Source organism: Labeo rohita, chromosome 10, assembly GCF_022985175.1.
Source record: "Labeo rohita strain BAU-BD-2019 chromosome 10, IGBB_LRoh.1.0, whole genome shotgun sequence".
Classification (NCBI taxonomy): domain Eukaryota; kingdom Metazoa; phylum Chordata; class Actinopteri; order Cypriniformes; family Cyprinidae; genus Labeo; species Labeo rohita.
Window position 1 is genome coordinate 428451 of NC_066878.1, and position 11795 is coordinate 440245.

Sequence of the window (11795 nt, forward strand, 5' to 3'; positions counted from 1 at the left end):
ACTACCTTTTTCTAGCCTCTCATTGGCTGTGACGGTGTGGGGGATGCGTTTACTGACACCCATTGGCCATTGGTAAAATAAATTAAGAATGGTTTGTTATACCCACAGGAGCACTGAGGTTTTTGCTTTGCTTAACAGTGGCCTTTTACTGGTACTACATGGCTTCTTACATAATTTGTTTTATATTAAAGACAGTAAAATGTCATTAAAATGTTACTATTAAGCCGATTAAGTGCCATTTTAGAAGACCCAGTCCTTAATATGTTATTTTTATATTGTATTTTGTTATGTTAATAAAAAAAAACTTAAAAAAACCACTCAGCGTCCAGGACCAGAATGATTATTAATATATCAAATAAAGTATAATGTTTCTAGGCCCATAAACTTACCATTATGTGTTATGGAGACATGATTTAAAATGGTCTCATAGGTTCATCTCGCAAAGAATTAATGCAAATCTTTTCTATTTAATTATTTTAAGTGGGAATTTGAACTGAATCATTTTGCTATTCTTTTGAATGTTTTAATAACAATTCTTGTTAATATTTAAACAAATAAAAAAAAATTAGAGGGGAAAATTGAATATTAAAATTAGTACTGGGAAACAATTAATCATTATTAATCACATCCAAAATATTTTTTTGTGTACATGATATGTGTGTGTACTGTGTATATTTATCATGTGTATATATAAAGACAAACACACACTGTATACATTTTGAAAATATTTACTTGTATTTACATGTATATATTTATATTAATATAACTTATATTATATATAAATACATTTAATATATAAAAATACCATATTTTTCTTAAATATATACATGCATGTACACAAACACATATATATTACGTACACAGAAATTGCAATTAATCGTTGCCCAGCATTAAGTAAAATATATGTACATATGCATTAATGTTTTTACACATTTATTTATTTATTTATTTATTTATGGCAGGTTTATTATAGCTAAAATAAACTAAAACCATTAAAAAAAACATTGCATTCTAAAAAATGCTGGGTTAAAAACATCCCAGCGCTGGGTGAAATATTGACAAACCCTGTGATTGTGGTGCTTTGATTTATTAATATGTTTATTAATACAGTGAATAAATAATAATACAATAATAAAAATAAATAAATTGCATATTAATAAATGTTCACCTTCTGATTATTCCCAAGGCCTCTAGTATAGCATAGTAATTTTTAAACAATACTTGAGTTAAATAAAACCACCCATAAGGCTGGGTTAAACATTTAACTCAACTGCTGGGTCAGAACAACCCATACTAACCCATATGTGACCCTGGACCACAAAACCTGTCATAAGGGTAAATGTTTTGAAAGTGAGATTTATACATAATCTGAAAGCTGAATAAATAAGCTTTCCATTGATGTATGGTTTGTTAGGACAGGACAATATTTGGGACAAACTATTTGAAAATCTGGAATCTGAGGGTGCAAAAAAAAAAAAAAAAAAGGGAAAATCACCTTTAAAGTTGTCCAAATGAAGCTCTTAGCAATGCATATTACTAATCAAAATGAAAAATTAACAAATATCTTCATGGAACATGATCTTTACTTAATATCCTAATGATTTTGGAATAAAAGAAAAATAGATCATTTTGACCCATACAATATATTTTTGGCTGTTGCTACAAATATACCTGTGCTACTTAAGACTGGTTTTGTAGTCCAGGGTTACATATTAATAACAACTATGTAGGAATAATAATAATAGAAACTCCAAAAAATAAAAAATAAAAATTTAAAATATATAAAATATCTGAATTACACTTGTATCTAATAGTAACACAGTTAATAACACTTTATGTAATTATTATTAGCAACATAAAGTCACGCTCTTATACAATTTCCTTAATTATCAACAAATTGCTAAAATAATCACTACAATAACATTTTTGTTAAATCATCTTAAGCGTACCATTCAGAGCAACATCCTGTCCCACTCCACCCTCCGTAGACGGCAGAATGTGAGAAATGTGAGAACTTTTGAAAAGGATTGTCTCATTAAACATGTAATTAGGAAGTAAACTGTCCTGACCAGCTGGAGGGTGTGCCCTCTCATGTACCCCGCCTAGTGATATTGCGGACCATGTGTAGACAGGCACAGGAAGGAGACACACATGTTCAGCCGCCTCAATTACAGTCGCATGCTCTGATCTGGGCTTCTTGAAAACACAGTCACATGGTTTCAAAAGAAAAAAGGCAAGAGGAGGAGGAAGTCGCGACCGGATAGAAGCATGCTTACCTGGCAAAGTGTTAGTCTCACGTTACACTCACACGCCACTGTCACCAATGAATTCACCTGACACTTCTGTGCACTTGGGCACCTGTTGGAGGAACTGACTTGGCCGGTGCGGCCCACGAAAAGGACATGACACAGAACGGCACTGTAGCCGGCAATGGCACTCATACGGATTCTCTCAAAATTGTGATCGTCGGAGACGGAGGTTGTGGAAAAACATCTCTGCTTATGGTGTACGCCAAAGGAGATTTCCCTGAGGTGAGCTTTTTGATGATTATTAAACTCACAATTACAATTTTGAGGGGGTTCAAGTTGAAAATGCTTGGCTTTACAGTTTTTCATTTTCTGTGCATTTTTTTACTTTAATTCTGAGAGTAGTTACAGAAACAACCATTTTTAAGAGAAGGAAACATTGCAAAATGTATAGCAGTCATTTGCACAACAGCCTCAGCAAGTTTTTCCACTCCCAGACAGTAATTTTGTTTTCTGCCTACGCCTTGATTGTGTCTTGTAGAAACAAGAATGTTTCTTAATGCACCATCATCCACTACATGCCTGTATTTGCCTAATTTTATAATGGTGTTCAACAGAAATACGCTCCGTCTGTGTTCGACAAATATGTCACCACTGTCTCCTATGGAGGGAAGGATATTCAGCTGAATCTCTACGATACGGCAGGTGAGTTTTTACAGGCTCCAGACACACCTCAGATTACAATCACACTATTCTTTTTAGTGACACACTTCATTGATTAAATATTTAGGCAGGAATGTTGAGTGAAAAGGGTGTGAGGCTGTTAGTAATAGTTTTCATAGCTGTCATCCTTCAGGTCAGGTTACATGCATGCTTTGATCATTATATTATTATATTATAACGTTTAGGATTTTATTTTTTCTATTGTTTTTGTTTTGAATTTTGAATTATTTTGTGAGATCTTTATTATTATTATTTTTTACAAGATTTTTGTCCTCATTTATTAACATCTAAGGCCATACTGTATAAATTCCTTACAGTGTAACACAGCGTTTACTTGGAATAAATGACATGTTGGCCATTGTGAAATATTCGTATTCTAAGTATCACCCTCCAGTTTTTAACCTGTGGCTTGTTGGGCCAGAATCTGTCTGCGGATGTGGTGTAACATGCTAAAAGCCACTACTGAATGTGTAACGCAGTTGTTAAAAGTGTGGATGAACACTTTATATATATATATATATATATATATATAATTGTAATAATTTAATTAATTGTTTAAATTTGGTACTTTAATTATCATGTACATGGCTGTTCAAAAGTTTGGGGTCGGTAAGATTTATTTATTTATTTATTTATTTATTTTATTTTTTTTGGATAGAGTGACTATTCAGGAAGTATACATTAAATTAATCAAAAGTGACAGTAAAAACATTTGTAATGTTACAAAAGATTTCCGTTTGAAATAAACACTGTTCTTTTTAACTTTCTATATTCATCAAAAAATCCTGAAAGTATTGTGGTTTCCATAAAAATATTAAGCAGAACAAGTGTTTTTAAGATTTGATATCTGATCATGTGACTCTGAAGACTGGAGTAATGATGCTGAAAATTCAGCTTTGCATCACATGAATAAATTACATTTTTAAACATATTCAAATAGAAAACAGTCGTTTTAAATCGTACAAATATTTCAAAATATTACTGTTTTTACTGTATTTTTGACTAAATAAATGTAGCCTTGGTGAGCATAAAATACTTTTTTCAAAAATATTAAAAAAAACTTTAGAAAAGTTAAATATTTGTTAAATGTATATATATAATGTTATTACAGATTAAAAAAAACTGCTATGGTCGTTTTCTGAAGCCTCAAATTGGTTGAAAATGGGACATTCAAGTTAATACTTGAGTTAGTCATGTTCATGGTTCAAACATCGTTTCAGAACTGCACATTCAGGAACTACAGGATATATTTTTATATTTTTAGTCTGTTTTACAGTGAGTATATTGCCATAGAATAAGGAAGTTTAATTTTTATTAATCACACTGATCGTCAGACATTTTATACCTTATTTGAAACTTTTGAACTTCCTATTCATCAAAAAATCCTGAAAGTGTTATGGTTTCCTTAAAAATATTGAGCAGCACAACTGTTTAACATTTGACATCTGGTCATGTGACTCTGAAGACTGGAGTAATGATGCTGAAAATTCAGCTTTGCATCACAGGAATAAATTACATTTTAAAATATATTTGAATAGAAAACAGTTATTTTAAATCGTAATAATATTTCAAAATATTACTGTTTTTACTGTATTTTTGATAAAATAAAAGCAGCCCTGATGAAGATAAAATATGCTTTTCAAAAAGATAAAAAATGTGAACTTTTAAACAGTAGTGTATTGTTTTTTTAATATAAAAAAATGATAGTTTTAGAAAAAAGTTATAGTTGTTTTTGAAGCTTCAAACTGGTTGAAAATGGAATATTTGAGTTAATATTTGAGTCATATTCTAGTTAGTTTTCAGAACTGCACATTTAGGAACTACAGGGTTTTGAGTCTATTTTTACAGTGAATATATAGCCATAGAATAAGGAAGTTTAATTTTTATTAATCACACTGATCGTCAGACATTTTGCACATTGTTCTTTTTAACTTTGTATTCATCAAAAAATCCTGAAATTGTTATGTTTTCTTAAAATTTGATCATGTGACTCTGAAGACTGGAGTAATGATACTGAAAATTCAGCTTTGCATCACAGGAATAAATTACATTTAAAAAAATATTCACATACAAAACAGCTATTTTAAATCGTAATATTATTTCAAAATATTACTGTTTTTACGGTATTTTTAATTAAATAAACGTAGCCATGATGAGCATAAAATACTTTTATCAAAAGGGTAAAATAAAATTATACAGACCTCAAACTTTTAGACAGTAGTGTATTTTTGTTAAATACATATATACAAAAATTATAGTTGTCTTTAAAACCTCAAATTGGTTAGAAAACAGATATCTTAAATCATAATAATAATAATTCAAAAGATAAAAAAGGTGTTTGTGTTTTTTTGTTTTTTTTAAATATCAAAAAAATTATAGTTTTTGAAAAAAGTTATAGTTGTTTTTGAGGCTTCAAACTGTTTGAAAATGGAATATTCGAGTTCATATTTGAGTTATATATTTATATTTTTAGTCTATTTTTATAGTGAATATATAGCCATAGAATAAGGAAGTTATTCACGCTCATCATCAGACATTTTGCACATTGTTCTTTTTAACTTTCTATTCATCAAAAAATCCTGAAAGTATTATTGTTATCTCAAAAATATTAAGCAGCATTTGACATCTGATCATGTGACTCTGACGACTGGAGTAATGGTGCTGAAAATTCAGCTTTGCATCACAGGAATAAATTACATTAAAAAAAAAAAAGCACATACGAAACAGCTATTTTAAATCATAAAACCATTACTGTTTTTACTGGTTTTGATTAAACAAATGCAGCCTTACACTAAACATATTACCATAGAATAAGGAAGTTAAATTTGTATTGATCACACTGATCGTCAGGCATCTTATACCTTATTTGGAATGTCACGCATTCTTGTTTTGATCTAATCGTCGTCTCATTTACTGCCACTGACCTCGGTGAACCCCTGACGTCTGTACAACCTGAATTTCTCCACAATAAATTCTGTGAAATGCTGTTTTTGTGTCTGAATTGAACTGCATGTTTAGTAATCGAGCTGCTTATCAGGCTCACACTGCTGCCTGGACCTTCTTTGCCTCTCAGGAACAGGATGTTGAAGCCAGGATGTGGTTTTCTACCACATCTCGGTTTTTCGTCAAAATACTTTGTTCATAAAATACGACATACAGGAAGAAGCTGTATATGGTCAAAAGCCTCCACATCGTCTTGTTTAGATGCACTCTGCCATAGAAACATAATGCAGTGTGATAAAATGATGTCATTTCCTCTAATCTGTTTATTGACAGGCCAAGAGGACTACGATCGCTTGAGGCCTCTGTCGTATCAAGAAGTGAACCTGGTTCTCATCTGCTACGACGTGACAAGTCCGACGTCGTTCGACAATGTCACGATAAAGGTAGAATCATCTGCCTTCAGTCGAGAATGAAACTGAAGTGTTTGTCAGGTGAAAGTCTGTTGTAACTTTGTTTGCTGACAGCTGATAAACTTTGACCTGAACAGTAGATGATTACAGATGGACCACCTTTGAAAACAAACAGTATTTCTGGAAGCTTTCGGCCGTGTCAGTTCAGAGGAATGTGCCGAGCCCTGTTTAAATAAAGGCACAGCGTTCAGGGCCTAAAGATAGATGCAGTACAGTAATACTCCATTAAGGAAGACCAGAACGTGTATTTATATAAAAGAAGAAGTTCAGGTTTAACCGTTTATTCCCTCTTCCCCTACAGTGGTACCCAGAGGTCCGTCATTTCTGCCGTGACGTCCCTATTATATTGATAGGGTGCAAGACGGATCTGCGAAAGGACAAAGAGAAGATGAGGAAGCTCAAAGCTTTAGATCAGGCGCCCATTACCTACCTCCAGGTTGGCGTTACATTGACATTCATTCATCAAGCAGACACTTTTGTCCATAGTGAGCACTCAGACTAATAAAAACAAGTCATATTATGTTAAGTTTACATTTTATAATTCGTTATTTTTAATGCTAAAAACACTATTCACACACACATTTAGTGTTAAAAACAGTTGTGCTGCTTGATATTTTTGTGGAAACCATGGTACCTTTTTCAGAAAGTTCAAAAGAATTTAATATTTATGGAAAATGTTTAATATTAATTAATTAATATTTAAATCAATTTGTACAGGTAGATGTATATCTATTTTATTTTGGTGTGAACAAATGTGCTGTCTTTTTTCAATATAAATTTAATTCATCCCTGATGAATAAAAGTATTTATTTTATTTTAAAAAAATAAACCAATTATATTACACCAATGTAAAAATAAACATAAACATACATATAAATGTATATATATATATATATATAAAATAAATATAAATTTTATATTACAATTTTTATTTATTAAAATATTTATTTATATGTATATATTTTTTACATTTACATGTATGTTTTTTATGTTGAAAAATAAACTTCTTTTCCTGTTACTTTTGATTAATTAAATGCATACCTGCCGATGAAAAGTAAAATATTTTATTTAAAAACAACAACAACAACAACAACAACAACAACAAAAACTCAACGTATTGACCCCAAAATTTGGGAATGGTAGATATATATATTTTTATTTAATGTTTATTTTTATATTGGTGTAAACAAAGTACTGTCACTTTTGATTAATTTAATCCATCCCTGGTAAATAAAAGTAATAATTTCATTATTTTTAAATAAGTATTGACCCCAAAATGTAAATATATTATTAATGAATAAAATTAATTAATATTATATTAATATTATTAATTAATAATATTAAATTAATATTATTAATTTAATAATATTAAATAATTATATGTTTTTGAAATATACATTTTTTCATATTTATTTAATATTTTTATTTATTATTTTTTTTGTACAATTTTTTATGTTTATTTTTTATATTGGTTACACATTTCTTAAATATTTAAATGTTCATAGTTATTTAATATTTACATTTTTTTAACTTTTATATATTAACGTTTATTTTTATATTGGGGTAAATTAATTTACTGTCACTTTTAATTAATTTAATGCATCCCTGCTGAATTAAAGTATTAATAAAAAAAAAACTAATTATTAAAATATTTATTTATAATATTTATTTTTATATGTTATGTTTATTTTAGTATTGGTGTAAACAAATTTACGGTCACTTTTGATTAATTTAATGGATCCCTGCTGAGTAAAAAAAATTAATTTCAATAATAAAAAAGAAAAAACATGGATACCAACCTTTTTAAATGTTAGTTATATATTTTTTTAAATATAATAATTTTTAAAATATTTATTTAATATTTATTTATTTATTTTACAGTTTACGTATGTTTATTTTATATTGGTGTAAAGACATTTACTGTCACTTTGGATTAACTTAATGGATCCCTGCTGAATAAAAAAATATTAATTTCATTAGAAAAAAGAAAAGTCAAACTGATACCAAAATTTTCAATGGTAGTTATGTTTTATAAAATATTAAAAGTTGTATAAAAGTATTAATTTAACTAAAAAAAAAGTATTGACCCCAAAATTTTGAATGGTAGTTATATATATATATATATATATATATTTTAAATAATTAATTTTTTTTTTACATTTATTACTATGTCTATTTTTATATTGGTGTAAACAAATTTACTGTCACTTTTGATTAATGTGATGCTTCCCTGCTGAATAGATGTATTAATTTAATAATAAAAAAAGTATTGACCCCAACATTTTGAATAGTAGTTATATATATATATATATTTAATCATACGTATATTTTTATATTGGAGTAAAAAAATTCGCTGTCACTTTTGATCAATTTAATGCACCCTTGCTGAATAAACATTTAATAAGTGTGTGTGTGTTTACTGAGTAACCAACCTTCAATATCTTGTTCTTAGGGTGAAGCGATCCAGAGGCAGATGAATGCTGAGGTCTACCTGGAGTGTTCGGCTAAATATAGAGAAAACGTAGAGGACATTTTCCGAGAGGCGACCAAGAGAGCGCTAGCGGCCAGGGCTAAAGCCAAACATCTCCGCAAGAAGAAGAAGCGTTGCACCATCCTGTGACCGTTGCCAGAAGGAACACACTTGTTCAAGTGTTGTATATATAAACTAGGATATTTTGTAAACATTCCGGAACCATCTGCAAAGCTTCTCAGAATTGTTTAAGCTTTCTCGAAGGAATATTTTTCAAGACATGTGGTGTGCGTTCTCTCACAATCTGCCCACCAGGCAAGGCTTACTTTGACAGAGGTCACCGGCGTGTGTGATAAGTCTGTAATGGCCCACACCACATCTTTCTGCTGGTGTTACTGATATGACCTGACGGAATTTCGTCTTCCACGATTGCGGATGCAGCAGGAGATGGAAAAACTGCTGCTGATGTCTCAGGGATAACTATAGCCTACATAGAACATGGTCACATTGTAAATTCGGTAAAAGTCTGTGTTATTCAACGCACAACTTACTGAAGCAACAGCCATTATGTTACACTGGGTGTAACATATTTGTGTTGTGCAATTCCTGTTATAATAGTTGCAGCTTTTAAACTTCCAGTTACAGTATTTTCTATTACATAAGGCTTTCTAAACAAAACAAGCACTGTGATGTACAAAAAAAAAATCCTGGGGATTTATAGAAATATCACCATTATGACATTTGAACTGGATGTTCACTTGTTTTTTTCAGTACTGGGTTGTTTTATTGTATGTCTAACTTTTTCATATCTCACAAAGATGCCAGAAAGTGTTCAATCATCTGTGTGAAAGCCGCCCGAATGTTGATTGCACAAATAAACCCGTGATATTTTAAGTTATATATTGTGCATAAATGTGTTTAGGTGTTTTGTAAACCATGTGTGAAACCGGAAAAAGTCGTTAATAAAATTCTGTAGCTCTTTAATACAGCTGTGTGTTCGTTATCCATCGGCACAAAGATACTTTCCATTTTGGATGGCGCAATTTTCAGATATTAGCCAGACATATGGGTGAAAATCTCTGCTTTCTTTGCAAAACAAACTTGGTCAAAATACGAGAGTGATGTTGTTGTGGTTTGAGAGTTTGCTCCTGCTTAGCAGGATGCGACTGCGGTAACGGAAGCCTCCAAATACTGCTGCATGTCACGGCTAAGAAGCTAAGAATGAAATGCTACTTAAGCACGAAAATATTTATTTACTGATAATTTCATTGAAGCTACGCTGAACTTTTAGTCAATTACTTTATTTAAATAAATTTAAATAAATTATTTAGATAAATTTTAGATAAATTTCTATAATATATAGTCAAAAGTTTTTGAACAGTAAGATTTTTAATGTTTTTTTTTTTTTTTATGTAAGTCTCTTTTGCTCACGGAGCCTGCATTTATTTGATCCAAAGCACAGCAAAAACAGTAAAATTCTGAAATATTTTTACTATTTAAAATAGCTGTTTTCTATTTTAATATATTTTAAAATGCAATTTTTTTTCTGTGATTTCGAAGCTGAATTTTTAGCATCGTTACTCCAGTCACATGATCTATCAGAAATCATTCTAAGATTCTGATTTGCTGCTTAAAAACATTTATTATTATTAGTATTATTATTATTATTATTATTATCATCAATATTTTTTCCGGATTCTTTGATGAACTGAAACATCCAAAGATCAGCATTTATCTGAAATAAAAGCTTTTTTAACATACACAATACCATTCGAAAGCTTGAAGTCAGTATTTATTTATTTCTTTATTTATTTTAGGGAAAGAAATTCTAAAAATTAATACTTTTATTTAGCAAAGATGCTTTAAATTGATGATAAAGACATTTATAATGTTACAAAGATTTCTATTTCAGATAAATGCTGTTCTTCTGAACTTTCTATTCATCAAAGAAACCTGAAAAAATTCTACTCAGCTGTTTTTAGCATAATAATAATAATAATAATTTTTTGAGCAGCTGAAGGATCATGTGACTGGACTAATGATGCTAAAATTCAGATTTGAAATCACAGAAATAAAGTATATTTTAAATATATATTCAAATAGAAAGCAGTTATTTTAAATAACAAAATATTTAAAAAAATCTGTTTTTGCAGTACTTTGGATCAAATAAATGCAGGCTTGGTGAGCAGAAGAGACAAATCTTGGTATGTTATTTATATGTAACACACAATTATAATTACAAATAAAACAGTAACTATTAACTAGAGCTCTAGAATTGGACATAATAGCTAGACAGATTTATTTTCAAGATTTTCTAAGCAACTATTTTACCAACTTCAACCACACGCCCCGCCCCCTTTCCCCCAAACCCCACCGCCATTAACAGCTCAAATGATTGACAGGCTGACGTGGATTCTGATTGGCTAAAATGTCGTGGGCCGCTCCTCTGTTGTTGACTGACAGTGCTGTAGTAAAGACAGATTTAAGCATTATCTGTCAGATTGTATGAACATGTTATGTTCTTAATAACAGGGGAGAAACATTTAACTTGATGGTTTTCTAAAGAAACGAGTAAATAATACATAGAAATCGCTTGTAGCACTTATTTCACCCACAAAAACCCTTAGTAGAAGCACATGCTTCACTCTTGCGCCCTCTGGTGGTGAAAGCGTAGCGTTAATAGATTTTCACAAGAGGCCACACCGATTGCATCAGATTGAATTTATTTGCTCTATCGCAACAGAAGGTGAATAGAAATCTAAAATCCAGTTTATTATCTAATCGTCCCTTTGGAAACCTCCTTTCCCTCCAGTCTGAAGGCTTATTTTACGTTCAAGGGAAAAGTGCAGGTATTTCGTTCGACACAAAACACTGACGAAATCACATGTGAATTGTGGCAAGTGTTAGCATGATTTACGCAGTGGTTACTTGTGCAATAAAGCA

The 11795-nt window shown here is 30.4% G+C and overlaps 1 protein-coding gene across 1 annotated transcript; it reads left to right on the forward strand.

Annotated features, from left to right (window-relative positions):
* Nucleotides 1-1016: 1016 nt before the first annotated feature.
* On the forward strand, nucleotides 1017-9836 carry rhof (ras homolog family member F). The gene is made up of 5 exons (XM_051121159.1): nucleotides 1017-2531; nucleotides 2864-2951; nucleotides 6246-6355; nucleotides 6684-6818; nucleotides 8835-9836. Exons 1-5 carry the CDS (start codon nucleotides 2403-2405, stop codon nucleotides 9000-9002), a joined length of 630 nt encoding a protein of 209 aa, XP_050977116.1. The 5' UTR covers nucleotides 1017-2402; the 3' UTR covers nucleotides 9003-9836.
* Nucleotides 9837-11795: the final 1959 nt, after the last annotated feature.